The sequence below is a fragment of the Helicoverpa zea genome, chromosome 8 (assembly GCF_022581195.2).
Source record: "Helicoverpa zea isolate HzStark_Cry1AcR chromosome 8, ilHelZeax1.1, whole genome shotgun sequence".
Classification (NCBI taxonomy): Eukaryota; Metazoa; Arthropoda; class Insecta; order Lepidoptera; family Noctuidae; genus Helicoverpa; species Helicoverpa zea.
The window spans coordinates 5,678,025-5,698,989 of record NC_061459.1 but is presented as its reverse complement, the minus strand read 5'-3'; the positions used below and the strand labels follow the sequence as shown (position 1 = coordinate 5,698,989).

The 20,965-nt window shown below is 40.1% G+C and overlaps 1 protein-coding gene across 1 annotated transcript in view; it reads right to left on the bottom strand.

The window, feature by feature from the left end:
* The window catches only part of LOC124632492 (cytoplasmic dynein 2 heavy chain 1), a 65,046-nt gene that overhangs the window by 2,005 nt on the left and 42,076 nt on the right, over positions 1-20,965 (bottom strand). The window contains exons 48-75 of the mRNA XM_047167347.1: positions 20,203-20,365; positions 19,693-19,858; positions 18,163-18,361; positions 17,500-17,714; positions 17,160-17,256; positions 16,909-17,045; positions 16,277-16,486; positions 15,605-15,818; positions 15,179-15,279; positions 14,946-15,102; positions 14,555-14,709; positions 14,050-14,207; positions 13,643-13,752; positions 13,233-13,523; positions 12,824-12,973; positions 11,658-11,777; positions 11,333-11,525; positions 10,666-10,808; positions 10,152-10,292; positions 9,844-9,942; positions 9,395-9,539; positions 8,598-8,833; positions 8,013-8,136; positions 7,806-7,933; positions 7,392-7,511; positions 6,164-6,296; positions 3,624-3,749; positions 165-307 (exon numbers count right to left, since the gene is read on the bottom strand). Of these exons, the coding sequence (XP_047023303.1) occupies positions 165-307; positions 3,624-3,749; positions 6,164-6,296; positions 7,392-7,511; positions 7,806-7,933; positions 8,013-8,136; positions 8,598-8,833; positions 9,395-9,539; positions 9,844-9,942; positions 10,152-10,292; positions 10,666-10,808; positions 11,333-11,525; positions 11,658-11,777; positions 12,824-12,973; positions 13,233-13,523; positions 13,643-13,752; positions 14,050-14,207; positions 14,555-14,709; positions 14,946-15,102; positions 15,179-15,279; positions 15,605-15,818; positions 16,277-16,486; positions 16,909-17,045; positions 17,160-17,256; positions 17,500-17,714; positions 18,163-18,361; positions 19,693-19,858; positions 20,203-20,365 (4,374 nt within the window). The remainder of the gene's footprint in view (positions 1-164; positions 308-3,623; positions 3,750-6,163; positions 6,297-7,391; positions 7,512-7,805; positions 7,934-8,012; positions 8,137-8,597; positions 8,834-9,394; positions 9,540-9,843; positions 9,943-10,151; positions 10,293-10,665; positions 10,809-11,332; positions 11,526-11,657; positions 11,778-12,823; positions 12,974-13,232; positions 13,524-13,642; positions 13,753-14,049; positions 14,208-14,554; positions 14,710-14,945; positions 15,103-15,178; positions 15,280-15,604; positions 15,819-16,276; positions 16,487-16,908; positions 17,046-17,159; positions 17,257-17,499; positions 17,715-18,162; positions 18,362-19,692; positions 19,859-20,202; positions 20,366-20,965) is intronic.

Below are 20,965 nucleotides of genomic sequence, written 5' to 3'. Positions count from 1 at the left end.
AGTTCGTCACTTGCACAAGCTCCATTAAAATTAAAGCTTTCATTAACCTATTGCTGTCACTTTTTATCTTGTTGACAAAGAAAGAGTCAGCAATAGATTTAAAGAAGCATTAACTTGAATGGAGCTTTGTGCAAGTGACGGTTAGCGTGACATTGTTGACACACCTGCAGCACATAGCGCAGCAGCAGCGGCGGCGCGGGCGCGTGCGGCGGCTGCGCGGCGTGGCTCGGCTGCAGCGCGGCGCCCGCCCACACAGCGCCGCACAGCCGCAGCCCAAGCACCACTACGCCACCCTCTGTGCTCTCGCCTAAAACAAAATCTTTTCATTTACGATACTTTTCAATCTTCTGCGATAGGATTTTAGCATTAGCCCCTTATCTATAGCTAGTAACTCTAATAAGTAAAACATCAGATAGGTATGGGTATGGGAAACGGCAATTATAGACAATCGTGGAATTGAAACACACGGCTAGGGGCGACGCCCAACAGTTATGTCCAAGTCAAATCATTTATTTAATTTAGGCAAAAATAAGGGTCAATCCCCACTGAAAGAGCAGCGGCCGGCAGCGGCCGTAAGAGCACGGACAATGTAAGAGCGCGGCGCGGCGCGGCCCAGCGCGGCGCCGCGCGGCCCGCCGCGCTCGCGCTCAAAAACATGCATTTACGGCCGCTGCTCTTTCAGTGGGGATTGACCCTAAGGGTTATTCCCGCTCGGTAACACCCTTTCGTGAACACTGTTGACGATCGGGAAAAAAAGTTTCATTCGTTCGCAGTGTGCATGAATGCTGGTTTTTATTTGTTTGGATTTTAAAAATGTTTTAATGGATTATGTAAGATTTCTTAAAACACAATTAACTAGAAAATAAAAAAATGGCCTTTTCATGTTCATAATAACCAATTTACACTTTAAAAATCCATGACATGTTTTATTTTTATTTCTATATTTTAAAAATAAAAACCAGCATTCATGGACACTGTGAACGAACGAAACTTTTTTTCCCGATCGTCCACAGTGTTGACGAAAGAGTGTTACCGAGCGGGAATAACCCAAAAATAAATAAATAGGTTTGATTCTAGTTGCGTGTGCGTTACCCTGGCCAGATGTTGTCGAAAATGGTAATTTTAATCTTATAGATAATTATAGTTCGGCCATTCAGAGAATGCGTTCCTGACACGTCGCGATTGAACTGACGACGTAACTACATTCATTGATTATTGATATAATAATGTTGTTTTAATGCTCCTCAATTGTTAAAACGGTAAACAACCAGCAAAAATATTTTTATCGTAACTGCAACGCCATTGCAAAGTTACGTCGTCAGTTCAATCGCGACGTGTCAGGAACGCATTCTCTGAATGGCCGAACTATAGTTGTGCGGCTTCTGTAATTGTTGCGCACATTTTCAAATTTGTTGCGCTTATAGTTTTTTAATTATTTCACAAAAACATTTCCTGCTGGAGTAACGTTACCCCAGCCAGACCTTTTTCTTTTTGATGGGAATATTTAAATAAATATTACCTATAAAATTAGTTGTAAATGTTGTGCCATATTTTGTATTTGTTCTTTCTTCGGTTGCGAAGTTATTCGAGATTTTGCTGGGGTAACGTTTTCGGTTTTGCTAGATCTTTGAAATGGTTAAGCGGATTCTTATCAAATTTTGTACATGACTTCCTAGGAATTAGTTTAAATTTGTTCGGCAATAATAAAACCAAAATAATGCATATCTTAAAGGTTAAATGGAATCATTCATTGGAATCATTAAATGGAAAAACGTTTCCATTGGTCCCAGCACCCTCAATAAGAAGTCTAAAGACTTACTTTAAACGTCATTTTAAAGCTTGTAACTGCCTTCAAATGTATATGAAGTTTCATAAGCATCCTGTAAGTATTTAACAAGTTATGATGATATTCAGTTTTTCACGAGCACGGTCTTGATGCGCGCGGTGTTATTTGGCCACAGGATTGGATATATGAACTGAATGTTATCTCAATAATTAGTTATATAGATCAGGTGTATGTCAGTAAAATTTCAGCTCAGTACATTGGATAATTAATGAGATAATACGATTAAAGTCATTAGGAAGTGAATGACCGTGGTAACCCGACCAAGTTTAGGTGGTTACGAAAAAGCGAAAACGCAGAACATTATACTATCTTTTGAAATGTTTAGTATAATACACCTTACAATTTAGGTACAGACGCGTACACTGTTAAATAAGACATACGTAAGTTTAGTGTTAACTGAAAAAAACATTGTATATTATTTATTGTCTGTGATCATTACACATTCCAATATGTGTATATTTAAATAAAAACTGTAACTGTGTACTGTGCATACTGAAATCTATAATTTAAGTAAAAAATAATAGAAAATTTAAAAAAAAGCAAAATTACCATTTGTAATTTTTATCTGCGATTGTTTTTAAGTATAAGTATAATAATGCTTTAAAAGTTCAATTGAAATGATTATTTTACCGGCCAGTAAAAAATCTTAAAAAATCATGTATTTAGTTTTTATTTACTTTTGTACATGTCTGTACTAAATTTGTAACACTATACTACATATTTTAGAAGGTACCATAATGTTCTGCGTTTTCGCTTTTTCATAACCACCTAAACTTGGTCGGGTTACCACGGTCATTCACTTCCTAATGACTTTAATCGTATTATCTCATTAATTATCCAATGTACTGAGCTGAAATTTTACTGACATACACCTGATCTATATAACTAATTATTGAGATAACATTCAGTTCATATATCCAATCCTGTGGCCAAATAACACCGCGCGCATCAAGACCGTGCTCGTGAAAAACTGAATATCATCATAACTTGTTAAATACTTACAGGATGCTTATGAAACTTCATATACATTTGAAGGCAGTTACAAGCTTTAAAATGACGTTTAAAGTAAGTCTTTAGACTTCTTATTGAGGGTGCTGGGACCAATTGAAACGTTTTTCCATTTAACGAAATAACCTTTAAGATATGCATTATTTTGGTTTTATTATTGCCGAACAAATTTAAACTAATTCCTAGGAAGTCATGTACAAAATTTGATAAGAATCCGCTTAACCATTTCAAAGATCTAGCAAAATCGAAAATATTACCCCAGCAAAATCTCGAATAACTTCGCAACCGAAGAAAGAACAAATACAAAATATGGCACAACATTTACAACTAATTTTATAGGTAATATTTATTTAAATATTCCCATCAGAAAGAAAAAGGTCTGGCTGGGGTAACGTTACTCCAGCAGGAAATGTTTTTGTGAAATAATTAAAAAACTATAAGCGCAACAAATTTAAAAATGTGCGCAACAATTACAGAAGCCGCACAACTAATTATCTATAAGATTAAAATGACCATTTTCGACAACATCTGGCCAGGGTAACGCACACTCTAGTTGCTCATTCCAAAAATAGTTTCCTATGGAGAAGAGCGTTCAAGAAACTCCATGGTTACTCTTTTAAAAAATAGTAGGTATTACAGTGTCTTGATGTATTGATACAATAATAACATGCGAAGATTTTGTAGAATCACAGACAAAACTAAAACTAACATTTCTTTAATGACTGGCTAAGCCACAAAAAGGCTAAGTAACATGTTGTCCAATGCTTACCCTCGGTCCAATTCCACTTGACGGAGAGCGTGAGCGCGTGCACACTGCAGGCGAGCCGCGCCGCCGTGTGTGCTCGCAGCGCCCACACCACGCGTGACGGACGCAGGAACGAGCGTAGGTCTACCTCTGAATGGAACAAGATAAATACTGCAACATATTTTTCGTGCGTTTTGCCAAACGAAATAGGCTACGTAAGTGAGGTATAAATTATCCACAGGGTAAAGGTACGAGTTCGCAGCCGACCGCAGGCGACAACTGCAGACGACGTGTCGCAACGATTACCGAACGATTAATTACTGGTTTCTATGTATTTCTATGAAATTCCCAGTCCCTGCGGTCCTGCGGTCGGCTGCGAACTCGTACTTTAAGACTGACTTCAAAAGGGGAAAATTTTACTTACTGCATTTGCTAACTTATAATACTAAATCAGCCTCAATGGTAAGCGAGCAAAAGTCGGACCAATTTTTTGTAGGACGTTCTGGCTAGAAGTTTCTGACCAGTGCCGGTTTTAACTCTACCAGCGCCCTGGGCGAGATTTCTGCGGCGCCCTCCAACCGCAATTCAAACCAATGCAAAAATTAGGTACGTAAAATGTAGCCCAATCGTACATAAGTTATTGCTGGTTAGTGAATGTAAAAACACGGGAACCTATCTTCTGCTTGCGCGAGCGAAGCGAGCGCGAAATTTTTTGTAATATTTTAGAACTCAAAACAAAAAATTACTTAAAATATAGCCCAAACTTAAATAACTCTTTGTTGGTGTTGGCGCCTATGTATTAAAATTTTGGGACTTAAAGTAGTACCGTAAATAAGAAAGTTCATATGGAAACTAAAAGTTACTTTCTTATTATGAAAAGGACTTAAAAACGACGCTACCTTTTTTTTGCTAGGGTAGACTAAAAATGTTGAAAAATAAAAACAACTGTAAAGTGAAGCAAGCCCAAAAAAATTTTGAGTTTTGGATCAATAAAAGTTCTAAACATATATAATAAAAGGCAACTGTGAAGTGAAGAAGCCGCGAGCGAAGGGAGCGCGAATTTTTTTGAATATTGGGACATCAAAAGTAGCTATATGTGATAAAAAATTTAAGTGTAAAGTAATCATGAGCGAAGTGAGCGCGAAAATGTTTGAGTTTTGGGACATAAAAGTAGTGTTTGTTCGAGAATTTCTCAAATTTAACGCGGAATTAAACACAAATTAAAAGAAACCGTGACTGGATCGACAGTCAGTTGTATGTGCTTGTTTCTTCGGTGCTCCAACTTTTTGTTAAATTGAGAAAAGCAGAATAAATTAGAAATAAAGAAGAAACCGCGAGCGAAGTGAGCGCTTTTTTTTTCTTCGACGTCTGCAGCAAAGTTTGTCTATTTGACATTTTACAAGGCTAAACTTCCATATAAAGCAAGCAATCCCATGTTTATTATTTTTACAGGCTAGGAAATGACTTGGTGGTGGTTTTAAAGATTGTTATTGAAAAACCTATTTGACTTCTAATCCTCTCAAATCGAGTGATCGTCTTATGGAATCGAATGTCCTAGGCCTGTATGGCCTTTGGACAAATCTAACGCGCCCGGCATTATACGACAATACATTAATTTAATCGAAATTATTTGGTACAGGAGCGTACCGCGGCGCCCCTGAGCCCGCGGCGCCCTGGTTATTCGCACACACTGCACCATAGGGTAAGACGGCCCTGATGCTATCCATACATCTATCCATACAGGGGCCCGATTCTTCTAAGTTAATACTGTCAAAATCGAATAGAAATCGAATCGCAATATGATCGCAATAGTAGTTTTAACCATATCGGGCATTCTGCTACTAATATAAGACCAATCGTATTCCAACGACATTCGATTGGTTTGCGATTGGTCTGCTATTTTGGTGATTTTGGTCTATACGGTAGTTTGCTCTACAATCATATTGCAATCGTAAATCATTTGCAGACAAAATGATTAATTATTGAATGACAGAAAAGGATAAAAACGTTTATTTCAAAGAAAAAATAGTGGAATGCCACTACGCTTCAATCGTAATCGAGTCGTAATTGGATCGCAGTCGAACGTGAATCGTACGACGCTTAAGTAAAATTAGGAGAATCGGGCCCCAGTTCTTGTAAGTTGCGATCTTTGATGAAATTTAAAACAAAAACAGGAGTAACATTCTGATCAAAGACTGGTTGGGGGCGCCTGCGGCGCCCCTTATATCCGGCGCCCTGGGCCGTCGCCCAACCGCGCCCTACCCTAAAGCCGCTACTGTTTCCGACTGACTTTTTGTAGGACGGGTACGTTGCACTAGGTATTGCATCAGTGTGTTATTTTTTTTCCTACAAAAAGCTGCAAAAGGCAGCCAATAAGCGCTACCTTTTTTATGGATGGAAAAAATCATCAAATGACCCCTCCCGCTGTGGGTAAACAGCGGTGAGGGAATGTCAGACTTTTACTGACTAAAATCCATCGTGTTTCTTTGTAGGCTTTTTATGTACCAGGGCCGCGATAACTTTTTCGAACAATCCCGCAGCTCCGGCTAATAAGCGCTACCTACCTGTGGGCATGTAGTTGTCGCTGAGCTGAGTGTCGAGGCGCGTGAGTGCGGCGCGGGCTCGCAAGGCGAACTCGCGTATATACGCGTCCACTGCATTTGGACCGCTCCATAACATGTGCCACTCATCGCTCACCTACACAGATAAATACTTATTTTACGTTTCCTTTTTGAAAATGAAACGTATGTACCTACCTACGTACCTATGCGTTGTGGGCATCTATCAGGGCCCCGATTCTCCTAAGTTAATAATGTCAAAATCGAATAGAAATCGAATCGCAATATGATCGCAATAGCAGTTTTAACCATATCGGGCATTCTGCTACTAATAAAAGACCAATCGTATTCGATTGACATTTGATTGGTGTGCGATTGGTCTGCTATTTTGGTGATTTTGGTCTATACGGTAGTTTGCTGTACAATCATTTTGCAATCGTAAATCATTTGCAGCGGAATGCCATATACGCTTCAATCGTAATCGAGTCGGGATTGGATCTCAGTCGAATCGAGTCGAACGTGAATCAGGGGCCCGATACTCCTAATTTTATTTAATCGTATGTCGATTCACATTCGACTGCGATCCAATTACGACTCGATTACGATTGAAGCGTATGTGGCATTCCGCTATTTTTTCTTTGAAATAAAAGTTTTTATCGTTTTATGTAATTCAATAATGAATCATTTTGTCTGCAAATGATTTACGATTGCAATATGACTGTAGAGCAAAGTACCGTATAGACCAAGAACACCGACATTCGATTGGTCTTATATTAGTAGCAGAATGCTCGATATGGTTAAAACTGCTATTGTGATCATATTGCGATTCGATTTCTATTCAATTTTGACATTATTAACTTAGGAGAATCGGGCCCCAGATGTCGCTTGAGTAAAATTAGGAGAATCGGGCCCCAGATATGTTTGAAAATTCACTCCAGAATACAGAGCACGCGTTCAGAGCCCACTACTGTAGCCAAAAAGCGTATGTGAGTTAAGTAGGTAGGTACTCAGAATCAGAATTTCTTTTTTTTGTAAATCATATATAGTTCTTAATCGAATAACGAAGTTATTTAATATGATCAAAGAAACGATGGATGGATTGTACTAAAGTCGACGTTGCTAGAAAGAATGTTGTGTTGTACACCAAGAAAATTAACAACACAGGACATCACAACACACAAAGAACAGTACAATTGGAATCTATTAGTTTTTTTATTGGAGTCTAGATACGGACGCGTAACATGGGTGTGGCTCGCAGATGCGCCCGCGCTAGCGCGGCGTGCAGCACCCGCGCCGCGCGCGCCGCGTCCCGCGCCTCGCCCGTCCGCACGCACCACCACCAGCCGCTGCCCGCCTGAGAATACACACACTCGCTCATTGTATTATACTTACAACGGGGACCCGTGCATCGGAGAGAACGTAAATGTCGCTCCTGCGCCTGGTCTCTCCGGTCATGTCGGATTTTCGTCCCATCGGGCTATGAGAGAGAAGGAATAGTGAGTGCACTTGTATCTGCGCAAATGCTTGTGCACTATAATATGTCCTGCGCAGTTGGCTAATCTCCTTACATGAGAACAGCCGCCGTAGCCGATAATCGACTGGGAGGACTGAACAATATAAACACTTTATAAGTATAATACATACGCACCTTTTCGATTTGATAATCTGCTTTTATGAACGGACTTCCTGACATGAGTTTCTTCCATAGAGACAGGAGCGCCTTCAACGGTGTTATATTATCGCTCTTATTGACCACGCTTACTGTGGAGTTCAATTCTGCAAAGAGAAACGACCATTGTAGAGCATTTTTGCGTTGATGATATAATATATCAGCCGATTTACCAATGCTGGGTACCTTTAAGTCTGGTGACGATGTCATTGGCGGCATTTTTTTCCCAGGCCACGCGACAGTTCGCCGGCAGAGCCAACAGTTGCGGTGAGTCGATGTCAGGCAGCGCGTCGAAGGCAACGGTATAATCCTGTATGGCAAATCAAAGTTGTGATGCGATATGCTAATTCACATGACTTGACATGACATTTGTGGTCATAAATAGAAAATAAGACCAATGGAATTTGATACGTCGTCTTCTTAAAGATAAAGAAGATAAAAAGTCATTTATTTAAAGTAGGCTGAAAATCAGAACTTTTGGAAAGTCATATTTACAAAAGACAGCCCCTAAAACGCCCGCCCTTCACCACTTCCCATGTGTTTTTGCTGGGAAGAAGAAGTGGTGGAACAAACTATTCGGCAACACAATTCTGTCTGTATGGTTTGAAGAACTGTATACAAAATATTAAAAATACCATTATACAAAATTGTGTACATATATAAAAAATAAATAAATATTCAATCATGTTGGCTAGAAGGTATAGTTTAAATATAAAATTCTGATTCAAACATTCAGAAAATGTGTTAACACGTGGGTAACTGTGCACTTACACTCAGCGATGTAGTGAAAGGCAGCGGCACAGTGAGTGGCACCGGCTTCCAGCGCGGCGACAGCGCGGCGTCGGCGAGGTAGCGGCGCTGCAGCGCGGCCAGCACGCGCTGGTCGGCCGCGCTGCACAGCCGCGCCGCGTACAGCGCCGCCGCGCCGCGCCCGCCGCCGCCGCCGCGCACCCAGCGCGCGCCCGCCGCCGCCGAGCCCCACTCCCACGCGTACCACTGCGACCAACCTGCCCAGCGCGTACAAAACCGACTTTAAAACGAAACTACATAATGAAGCAAATAAGGGAGAATAAAAGATAGTATATGTATATATGGGTCACCCACAAGCCACACACAAAGTTCCCTCCCACAAGGGTAGATCCGCTACTTAACAAGAGCTCCTTCCCTCTTCCTGGCTAAGTACAAACTCAATATTCAAGTCTTTGCATATGTTATACAGGTCGTACATTTTACAGTCTAGAAACAATATGGACCCTATATGGCACAGCTTAACAAGTTGGAGAGTTTAAGGCTGCAGTTCCACTGAGGCAGAGACGAGCGGAGCTGAGAGGAGACGAGATGTGAATTTCATGTAATGTGATTGGTTGATCCCCACACGTCTCCTCTCAGCTCCGCTCGTCTCCGCCTCAGTGGAACCGCAGCCTAACAGTAGCTTATAATTAAATTATAACTGATAGTAGTAGCCGGAACACGCTGGATGCAGGTCGCTTCCAACCGATATTTGTGGAGATCTAAGGACGTCCTATGACGTTGGATGAGATGATGATATAGTAGATAGTCGTGAGTACCTAGCGGTATGTAGGCGCGTCGCTCCTGCACGAGCGCGTGGAAGAGCGCGAGCGCGGCGAGCAGGCGCACGGTGGCCGCGTCGCCGCTGTACGCGCCCCACGCGTGCAGCGTGCTCATCACGTTGTTCTTCACGCCCTCCGGTGCCTGCGGGAATAACGTATCAATTAGTACCTACTTACAGCAAACAAATAAATTGTGGGTTGCACCATTTAACTATCATCAAGTCTGAAAGAGGTCAAGAAGGGCGCAGGGCAGAATGAAAAAGAAGAAGAATAACCAAACCACAGTAAGCCATGAAAAAATAATGCAGCTTATTTAATAATTGCAGCAGTCATTTCGGGGACTTAACGGTTGGTTATAGTTGGGTGAGTAGTTGTAATTAAATGGAGCAACCCACTATAAAAGTATTATTACTCCATCTTAAAAATGAGTTGTAGATAGTTCTTACCTCAAGTATAACGTTAACACAGGCATTAGAAATTGGCGGTGGCACTTCACGGTCTTCGGACAATATCCATAGCCTGAACTCTTCATGATATTGCTCCGCCTAAAAAATAATAATTTTAAACTAATTTTACATTATACATCACTAATGTACTTGCGACCAATGACTACCGAGAATCGTTTGAAACTGTTAAAACAATAAAGACTGTTTCGACCTTGCTGTATTAAGTTTTTTCGACGAAAATTTACTTAAGAAGGGTCATAATATCATTGGTTGATAGTACATAAAGGAATCGTCTCTAATATACGAACCGGTGATTCGAGGTAGGCAGCGATGAATGCTTGCAAGTCGTGTGTGAAGGGCGAGGCGCCCACAGTGATGGCCAGCCAGTTGCCGCTGCGGCAAGACTCCAGCGCCGCCTCCCATGCTGCTCTCCCTTCTTCTATACCCACCTGGTAGAATAATTACAAAAATAGTCTGTATAAAGTTAATAATGCGAAAACCAAATGATACAGTCATGTAAAATTTTAGACTTCTTGATAGCCTTGTTGAACTTTATGCTAAGAGTCATGTACTTGAAATGAGTTTTTGACGGCGATCGTACATATTCTGTTGTATATGTACATAATCTGCTGAAGCAGTACCTACGCTTGCTTTTCCGTAAACAGTTGTCGTAAAAGTTGATTCATTCCTAAACTAAATTCCGTGCACAATAACCGCGTATGTGATCCCATACCCCTCCTCTACTGATGTCCCACCACCCGATGATACATAGAATTGGTTTCTGTTCGGTGTCGACAAAAGTTAAAAGCGTAGAATACGTACATGTGTGAGCTGCGGTGCGGCGGCGGCGAGCACGTCCCGCGCATGCGCCGCTAGCAAGAGCGCGGGGCGCGGCGCGCGGCGCCCGCGGCGAGTGCCCGCCGCCACGCGCGCCACCAGCGCGCCGCCCGCAACCACGCCCGCACCTGCACAACGTGCCATTGCTGCTATTGTGCGATCCTTACACACATAGGAGTGTCGATTCCTACGTTATGTATAGTTTAAAATAGAAGTACTGCAAAGAGCTAACACATTTTACGTGATGGGTTAACAAAATATATACCTACATACCTACTTATTCTAGTTAAGCGTCGTAATTTTTTACACGACTGCTTAAAAATGGTGGTATTTTTGTTTCCCTTAAAAATATTTTTATTTGTAAAATTAAAAAACAATAGTTTAGAAGACTATTGTTTTTTACTGCCAAGATAATTTTGGCAGTCCTTGGCAGGCGTTACGGGTAGTCAGAAGCCAGTAAGTCTGACACCAGTCTAACCAAGGGGTATTAGGTTACCACTTGCCAGGGTCACTGGGATGAGGGGGTCAGATAGGGCAGTCGCTCCTTGTAAAGCAATGGTACTCAGCTACATCCGGTTAGACTGGAAGCCGACCCCAACATAGTTGGGAAAAAGGCTCGGTAGATGATGAAAGATAATTCTGAGAAAAGTACCTAATAACTGATCGACGAACGCGACGATAGCTCGATAGACACTGTCTGGTCTAATCACTGTTACAGCGACCACGGTTTCAAAGCCGCTCAGTTTAAACTTGCTCAATATATTTATATCTCCCGATTGAAGGAAATCTTTCCAGACCTCTTGATTCTGTAGAGACAACCTGTTGTAAAAATCTTCGTTTACAACCTGAAATTGAATCATAAAGTTTCTTTATTAATTTATTTATACTACATACCTTTACCATTAAAGGTTACCGCAATGCCAAGTTAATAAACTAATATTTATTATTTGTACATAAATCTAGATCATGGATTTTACCTTTAGCTTAGCAATTTTCTTGACACAGCCTTGTGGTATCCATGGGAAGTTACTTTTAATTTCATTAACATTACCAGCGTCCTCAATAAGATCGTGGTTCCCTATGAATATTTGCCATAGCTGGAAATGTAAAAAAAAACAAATATTTAACATCAAAATATACATTAATATACTTCGGCCGTTCAGAGAATGCGTTCCTGACACCTATCAGTTAGTCACGACTAGTGATGGGCACAACATAACACTGAGTTCGTTACCGTTCCTTCAAAATGAACCGCCGCATTATTTTAAGATTATTTTCGTTTTAAATTGGCGGAATCATTTGTTTTATATTTTAGTTATTTAAGTGGAAACCAAAAAAAGGTAATATTCATATAATAAAATTGTTTTATTTATTCTTTGTTACAAGTACATTGAATTGAATGTGCGAACAGAATATTAATCAGACTCCGATTTGCTTGAGGAGGTGGTGTCTTCATCATCATCTTCGCCTACATGTATAATTATATTATTATCAATAACAGAATCAATCCGGATATCTCGGTCTAACAAAAGCCGGGTAATCAAATAAAAACAGATCGAAAACACTTGAAAAACGTGGTCTATGCGCACGAAACGACAACGGACGACTGTTTTAGCGTCACAAAATGGCGGCCCATAACGCCATTTGGGGTTACCATTTTTAATCTAAGTATAAAAATGCGGTTTGGTCATAGTTTTATTTTTATTTTTCATAAAAGTTACAATTAAGTCTTATAGTCCATTATTTTCCAATTCTTAAAAAGAAAATCAAAACGTATTATTTTATATTATAACTGTATAAGAACAGATTACGATACTTGCCTGTTATTTTTAGCACAGCACTACAAAATATAAACCGCTGACATAACCTTGTAATAGCGCAGTATAGATTTAGAAAAATATTGTTTACCAAGTTATTTGACACTCAGTTTGGCACAAAATTATAACATTCATTGATTATTGATATAATAATGTTGTTTTAATGCTCCTCAATTGTTAAAACGGTAAACAACCAGCAAAAATATTTTTATCGTAACTGCAACGCCATTGCAAAGTTACGTCGTCAGTTCAATCGCGACGTGTCAGGAACGCATTCTCTGAATGGCCGAACTATAACAATAATTATTTATTAAGCAAAAACTTACCTCATTGGGTATTAAATCGTCGTAAACGTGTTTCAGTAAGTACAAAACCACTACATATTTATCTTTTTTATGTAGGCTCAGTAGAACTCGCTCCACAATTTTCCTTGTCACACATTTGATAACTTCGCTGTTGTTAATTTTTGTTTGATCCTGGAAAAAGGAATGTTTTTTTGAGAATATGATCGCGTTTTATAATGCTTTTCTCCGTTTGCATCAGTGCGTGACATGTCAACATGTTCCCTTGAACGAGCGATGAATGAAAATGTTTAGCACAGCATATATTCATATGGACTCGTTGCTATTTTTCTTGCATAATGTTGTGTTCAACTTATGTAGGTGTGACAAAAAATGGATTACCAAAATTATAATTCCGCTGATTTATAAACTTCTAAATAACATTTCAACTCACCGGCTGCCTCCTGACGGCGTCTACAAATATATCAAGTACAGCATCAACTGGCAACGCTATGAGCGGCCATCTTGTAGCCAAATCATTAGTGGCCAGTGCCAACACAGCCGTCCGTTGTGCCGCCGACTCGTACATCTGACAAGCTACTCGACTGGCTTGTTCAACCTCCTTGGCGGCTGCTAGGGCTTCCACTAAGGTATCGTTTGTAGCCCTCGTCTTGCTGAGTGAAGCTAGTACTCCCGCATCTTGTAATATATCGCCTTTGTTTGATAAGTCTCGGAGGAGATTTTCCTGGAAATCGGTAATACTTCCCATTAAAGAAATAATACTTTGTTTGCATAATATCATTTGCACAAAATTTGTGATGCCCTGCCCGATTATGTATTTGTATGATTTGCTGAAAAGCTCACCTGTAATTCGTACTGTTGTTTCTGTAGAGTAGCCTTTTTTAGTTTTATTTCTCTAGACTTTTCGTCTACTTCAGGATTTTGTTGCTGTAAAGCGTAGTGTACCAGTTGATCTAAAAAAATAAGTAAAACAGAAGTATTTGTTTGAACAAGGAACATGGAGAGAAAAAATGATTGAAATGCGGGTTTCTGTGGAGGAGATTACTTTCTAAGCTCGAAACCGCCTTTTTTGGAAAAACCAATAATCTTCGACATGTGTCAAATAGCTAGAGTGCCTTGTCACCACTATCCTCATAGCTATTCTTCCACCACATTGAAATTTCTCAGACTTTGTATGTTGTTTGTTTTGAAGACGTGTGTGGCACAAAATGGTTAGCTGAATGATGAGAATTGACTCTTGGCGTAGTTACCTGTGAGTGCGTGCAGTGTGGGCGCGAAGTACAGCGGCGAGAGGGCGGCGTGGCGGTGCGGCGCCAGCGCCGGCGCAGACCCGCACCGCAGCAGCACGCGCGCGCCCGCCACTGGCGGCGTGTCCGTCGCCTCCGATATCACTAGCGTACGCCCGAGCCTGATAAACCAGGTCCACAATTAATAAGGGGATAGCTACTTCATAAAAACAAAAACTTCTATCATAGGAGAAAGTGAAAACAAACAAAAAGTTTAAGCAATTAACAACAAATCACGGTTCAGAAAATTTTATTTAAGTACCACTGATTTATAATAAAGCAAACAAACAACAGATTCTTTTTTTTAACTATTTTGTGACAAATAGATTTTAGCTTTTGATTGAAAGAATATATTAATAAGTTAATATATATTTTTATTCTTATTCTATTCTACCCTTATTATTTTTATTCTACCCTTCTTTTCACAGGGCCTACAAACATTGCTATTGTAATATAAAAATGCACTTACCGGACGGCATATTGCACAGTGGTCATAAATTTCTCGCTACGTTGCGATACGAAATCGCACTGTGTGCCTGTGAGCGTGTTCTTTAACCACGCCAGGCCTTCGCCGTCTGGATCCACGATCAACGGAGTAAAACCACATCTTTGGCTTTCTAAGAACTGTAATAAAAAGTTTTTTTAAAAGCCAAATTCATTTACTGAAATTAGGACAATTAAATTAGTACTTCGCCACGTCAAATCGGACGTCAAAAATAGAGATACACAAAAATTATGATGGGGGTCATCAACAGTTGAGGATTCTAAAATAGTATTTAGATTCTGAAATTAACAAGAGGAAGCTATTTTATCCTTCCCTTTTTCCTTTATCTATTACTAAATTACAAATTTATGCTCACTTGGTCAATCAAAACAGCATTTTTAATAGCTGTCGTGTCAGAAGGAAGGCCATCCGCTTCCCATTTCAGCTGCTTTTCGGTGGATGACAAGAAGTTAATTATTGAGAATGACGAGTCCTCAAAGCCAATAAGTGCACTCCATTTAGTCACATATGCCCTGAAAAAAATATTAATGTAAAAAGTTCTGTGAAGCTGATTAAATATAAAAAAATATATATTTTTGTTAGCTTTACCTTGCTTGTGGTTCGGTAATGTCTGGCAGATAAACAATGTATGCAGCAGACAGCAACGACCTCGGATTCAGCTGTGATATTTCCTTTGAAATGTTCTCCAGCTGAAAAAGCGCATTGCCATTTCTCAATCATTACGATTATCGTAGCTTCCGTTCGAACTACTCGTACAGAAGGCAGTTCCTATGTAAAGCTTATTGTACAAACAATATTGCAGAAAGGTTCAATAAGTTCAGAGATTTAGGTCCAGAGATTATCCCCTACACCGCTCACAATTCACAAACTTTACCTTTACCTATATAAGTATCAATTATTTTGAATTCTACTAAAATACAGACAGGTACAAAGAACATTTTTATTTTTTAGTAAACGTCTAGGCTATGTTCTACTGTGGCTACTGTGGCACAAGTATATGGTCCAAGTTCTTACATCATTCTCCCACGCAGTGTACTCATGAGCCAGTTGGTCTATAAGACTGGTGGCGGCTGTGATGGTCTCATTCGCCTGAGTAAGACGTAGTTCTAGCGCGGCCGCGTCACGTGTGTGCTGTCCTAATTGTTCCTGTAACGCTGCCACGCGCTCCTCTACTGTGGCTAGACCGGTTGAAAGAGCTGTCATTTGTTGTTCAGCGTCCGTTAGGTTCCTGATATAAAGTCATCCATGTAAAAAAGTTGATGTTTTATATGAATTGAAGTAAATATTTTTTTAGGCCTACATCAATTGTTGAAATGTGTCTGAAAGTTTGAGTGTTACAGTAAATTCGATTTTAGTTTTTACTTAATCCTTGTTATTGAAAACAGGTACGGATCTAGCCTTTAAAAAAGGGCGTGGCCATTCAATACAGCAGATTTAAATATATTTATATAAAATTAACGTACACGATGAAGCACTTAAGGAAATATTGAGGGAAAGTACATAAGGGAAGACATACGTACTCCACGTAAGGGTAGAATATAAGGGGGTTTATGAGTGTAGTACATAAAAAGGTAGGGACATAGGGAAAGTACAGTTTATTTATTGGCAAGTGTTCTTCCATGTACGTGTCACACTTGACCTTCTTGAATCTTTTTTTTAATAGTAATAAATATGATGTGTACTAACTTGTGCAGTTTGGCCTGATGCGCCTGCAGCGGCTGCACGCGCTGCAGCGCGGCGGCGTAGTGCAGGTTGGCCTTCACCCACGCCACCAGCGGCGCGCACGCAGCGCTGGCTCGCTTAGCGGTAGCGGGCTCGAACGAACCGCCGCGAGTCTCTAGCAAACGTTGCACGCTGGCTAACGCTGTCGGACTGATTTGGCTGGCGTCCATACACCTTGAAAGTTAAAAGAAAATTGATGTTTACTGTTATTTTGAATTTATTAAATTAAAAAAACCCATAATTTTTTTCAGGTAATTTTTAAACTCATGAAATAATTATCATCATCATCATCATCTCAGCCATAGGACGTCCACTGCTGAACATAGGACTCTCCCTTTGATCTCCACAGATACCTGTTGGAAGCGACCTGCATCCAACGTCAAATGTGAAATAATTATAATGTTGATTAAAAATGTACAACATTATATTTTGTAACTTTTAGTTAGCAGTTTGTAGGACAGAAGCCAACAGGTCAACCTACCCATCATATTTGTAAAATTTCAAAAATTGAACACTAACCCTCCTCGGTTGTGGTAGGTTGACTTGTCTGTACATTATGTTTTTTTGCTAGTTACTAAAAGTAAAGGTAACTTTACCGAATATCCTCCTTAACTCCTCGCTTTGATAGGAAGTTCTTCATGGAATGCCACGAAGTATCAGCGATGCCCATAAGCCTCAGCACGCCTTCTAATACATCGCGCACCACCTCAGGTGGCGCTCGCAATGAACGAACCTGCGACACATCGACAAATAAAATTTTGGTACACAACTGAAAATACTTTATTTATTTGTTAAGTTATAATGAACGCCTCGCTGGAACCTAATTCAGAAATATTTAAATACTCACTTCACTCAATGATTCAGGTCGTATGTCTCCAACGGCTGATCGGGCTGCTGCTATGATAGGCTCGACCGCTGCTAATTCTGCTTCGATTTCTTTTTTTCTGTAAATTTTAAAAACATTTATTAAGTGTTAAAAATCCCTTCTTTATCAGTCTAATTTAATAATTATTGGGCATGTTTTTGTTATTTTTAAAAGATATTAGAGTATTGTTCAATTTTATTATTTTATACACTTCATTTTGGTAACCATGTGGAGTAGAGCGGAGTAGATTTATGGAATACTTAGTGAATACCACAATATATAAAAAATATATAATTTATAATCCGATTGCAAAAAAACTCACTGTGCCTGCAACTTCTCATTCTCAATCTCAATATTTCTCTTGAGCGTGTGCATTTCATCCTTATGGTCTGTATTAGCTCGGACAGTTGCGCTGATTTGTTGCAGCGCATGCGCGGCGGCGGCTTGCTTCTCGCGCAGGGCGACTTCTTGTGTAGCGGCCTCGGCTTGTAGGCGGGACACGTCCGTGCGGGCACGGCGTAATGCTTCTACTCCCGCCTGGGTATTATATTGTCATTAGGGATATTGCGGCATGTATTATTTATTTTTTGCAAATATAGGTACCCTTTGCATGCACATATGCAAAGGGTGTTTGTTGGAAGCACCAAACTCTTAGATGGAATAGTAATGCAGTGAAAGATTGGGAAGATTAGCCCCTCTTTAACCTTTTATTTCAGACAATTGCGTGATATAACACTTCGAGTGCCTTTAGAGGAGAAATCACTGTCCTATCTATTTTTTTTTATATAACCGACTTCAATACAGTAAGTTACCTTCTCCTAAGTTTGGCAAATACTATGCAGAAAACCGCATCAAAATAGTTTCAGCCAAACGTCAGATAATCGCGCACAAACGTACCTACATACATACAGGTCAAACAATAAACTGTTTCTTTAAGTCGGTTAAAAATTACTTAGGTATATTTATTACTGTTACAATGCCTCACCGATAGCATAGAATGTCTTTGAACAAGAGCAGTTTTCTTCCTGTTGCTGATGTTATAGTAAGTTTTGACAAAGTTCACATATCTGCAGGGAGCGCGCTTCCACTCCACGTCGATGCTCTTGTGAATGTTCACGAACCCATCTATGGGTAATGCTTCAAGTTGCTCCTTTGTTGATTCTACTGCGTTCTCTTTTAGCAACCTGAAAGGGAGAAGTTGAAAAAAGAATATAATACTTTTATCAGTCTTAAATACTTGATTACATTGTTAAACAAATGTTCAAATAAAGATGCGAATATACAAAAACTTAAAATAATTAAGTGATGTGACACCAGGCCCGCCGCTAGCTGTTTGTTCGCCCGTGTGCAAAACCGATTATGCCGCCCTAAGACTACATATTATACTGGGTTTTGTCAAAAAATATATAAGGGGGGAGGGGTCCAGGGGGTCCGGAGCAATGTTTAATTTCAGTAAAATATGTTATTAATGGGTTTTGGTGGGTTTCCCGTTGAAAAAGTCAACGCATGAGACATATGTCATATGTAAGGAAGCGCGAGCGAAGCGAGCGCGAAATTTTTTTAGTCTAAGGACACAAAACAAATAAAAACCACTGTAAATTAACAAAGCAAAGTCAAAAAGTAAGATATGCTCAGAAATGAAGTGCAAATGTCCATGAAGCCGCGAGCGAAGCGAGCGCGATTTTTTCCTTAGAGTTTTCATGAAGTAAACATATCATAAAAAGCCAAAGTGAACAAAAAGCTATAACGGATGTGCGCGAAAAATGATTTTTCGGAATTGAATGCCTCAACAATTAAACAAAGATAAATTGCGATTGCGACATCTGACATGGAGGCGCGAGCGCAGCGAGCGCGAATTTTTTTGGGGATGCAAAGGATGAACCCGTCAAAATTGATAGGGGACGACCAAAGCGAGGGCGGCTTTTTCTGAAATTTTATTGCTAATCTACTCATCTATTTGTAGTAAAAATATTTTTATTACGTAATTATGGTTTAATTTTGCCGTATGAGTTAATTTTGCCGCCCCCTAAATAGTGCCGCCCAGGGCATTTGCCCCCCTGCTCTCTCCCCCCACGCTACGCTAATGATTGATCTTACATCGTTTTTAATAATTTTTAATTTTGAAAATGATCAACAGATGTAACTGAAACCGGCAGTGTAAGTAATATTCTTAGCGCTATTGCTGTGTTCGGAAATATTGAAATCAAATAATTGGTAAAAAAGATATTGTATTTTTTTAATATTACGTGATAGGTCGCTCGATTTGCCGCCCCCTAGGACGTGCCGCCCGCGTGCGGTGCACGCCTTGCACGCCCGCTTACGGCGGGCCTGTGTGACACCACAAAAACTCTTACAAAATTACCAGAAGCTTAACCTTGATGCAAGCGACAAGAAATAAGTGAGTTCTTTATAATAAATACACGACATAAAAATAATGGTGCAAAACACACTACCTACCTTCATCAACATACGAGGTGCAACATTTCTAAGTGCAAAGTACCGCGGTGTATAATACCTCTGCACGATAAGTCTCGGTGTTTCGCGCAGTGTGACGTCACTCCAGTGGTCCAACCATACTATGTTACCGTCGTTGTATAGTAGTGGGTACTTGTCCATTAATTCTGATAGATTGTCTTGGCTCTTGTCCAGGCAAATTATGATGCCGAGGTTTTCTTTTATGGCTGTAAGATGGCGTCAGATTTTATATTCGTAAAATACAATGAACTATTCAGGTACAACCAGTTTTTGTCAATGTCAATGATTTGTTTTAATAATTCCTGTAGTACTGTTTTAGATCAATTTTCTACTATAACATTATCCGTACGTTGTCCTTAAAACTACCCTATAGTTTGAAAGTTTGAATGTGAAAATTCACAGTAGGTTATCAGGTGTTTTAAGAAAATTTACGTTTACTTATGTTGTCAGCGAACTTGGGCCTCAATTTGATGGTCGACCAAAAACCTTTTTTTTCATCCAATTCTTTTTCCATGACCGTTACTTAGTCAAACAAAGCCTAAATACTTACACTTGAGAGTATTTTGCTCCGCATTAGGCATCAGCATCGCGGGTAACGCATGCGGTGTGCGGGCGCGGCGCAGTGCCTCCACGGCCGACAGCGCCGCGGATGATGCCGCGCTTTCACGCACCAATACTACACTGCGCTTGCCTTCACCCGCTGATGATAACGCCTGCAAACATACAGACAATCATATCATCGTCTTCATCCTCCAGCTCTATTGGGCCTTTTCCCAACTATGTTGGGGTCGGCTTCCAGTCTAACCAGATGCAGCTGAGTACCAGTGTTTTACAAAGAGCGACTGTCCTGCCTGACCTCCTCAACCCAGTTACCTGGGCAACCCAATGCCCCTTCACACACTTGGACAATCTTTGATAATGTTGCATATTCGTGTATCCCGGCTGTATTTGTCAGCTACGTCTAAGTCCGTCACAAATATTTATTTACTATCTGCTGTCACCTCACAAGTAACGTTAGGTATCATTGATTAAATTAAAAAGAGATACATGATAGAGTTCTATGGTTACTTTGGCAAGCAATATGTTAGAATTGATATTTATGCAAATATAATATGGCAGGTTTTTTTTGTTTTTATTGTTCATCATCCTTCGAGCCTTTTTCCCAATCATGTTGGGGTCGGGTTCCAGTCTAACCGGATTCAGCTGAGTACCAGTGCTTTACAAGAAGCGACTGCCTATCTGACCTCCTCAACCCAGTTACCCGGGCACGTTTGTTGCCCGTGGTACTACCAATAGTACTACCAGTAGTACCA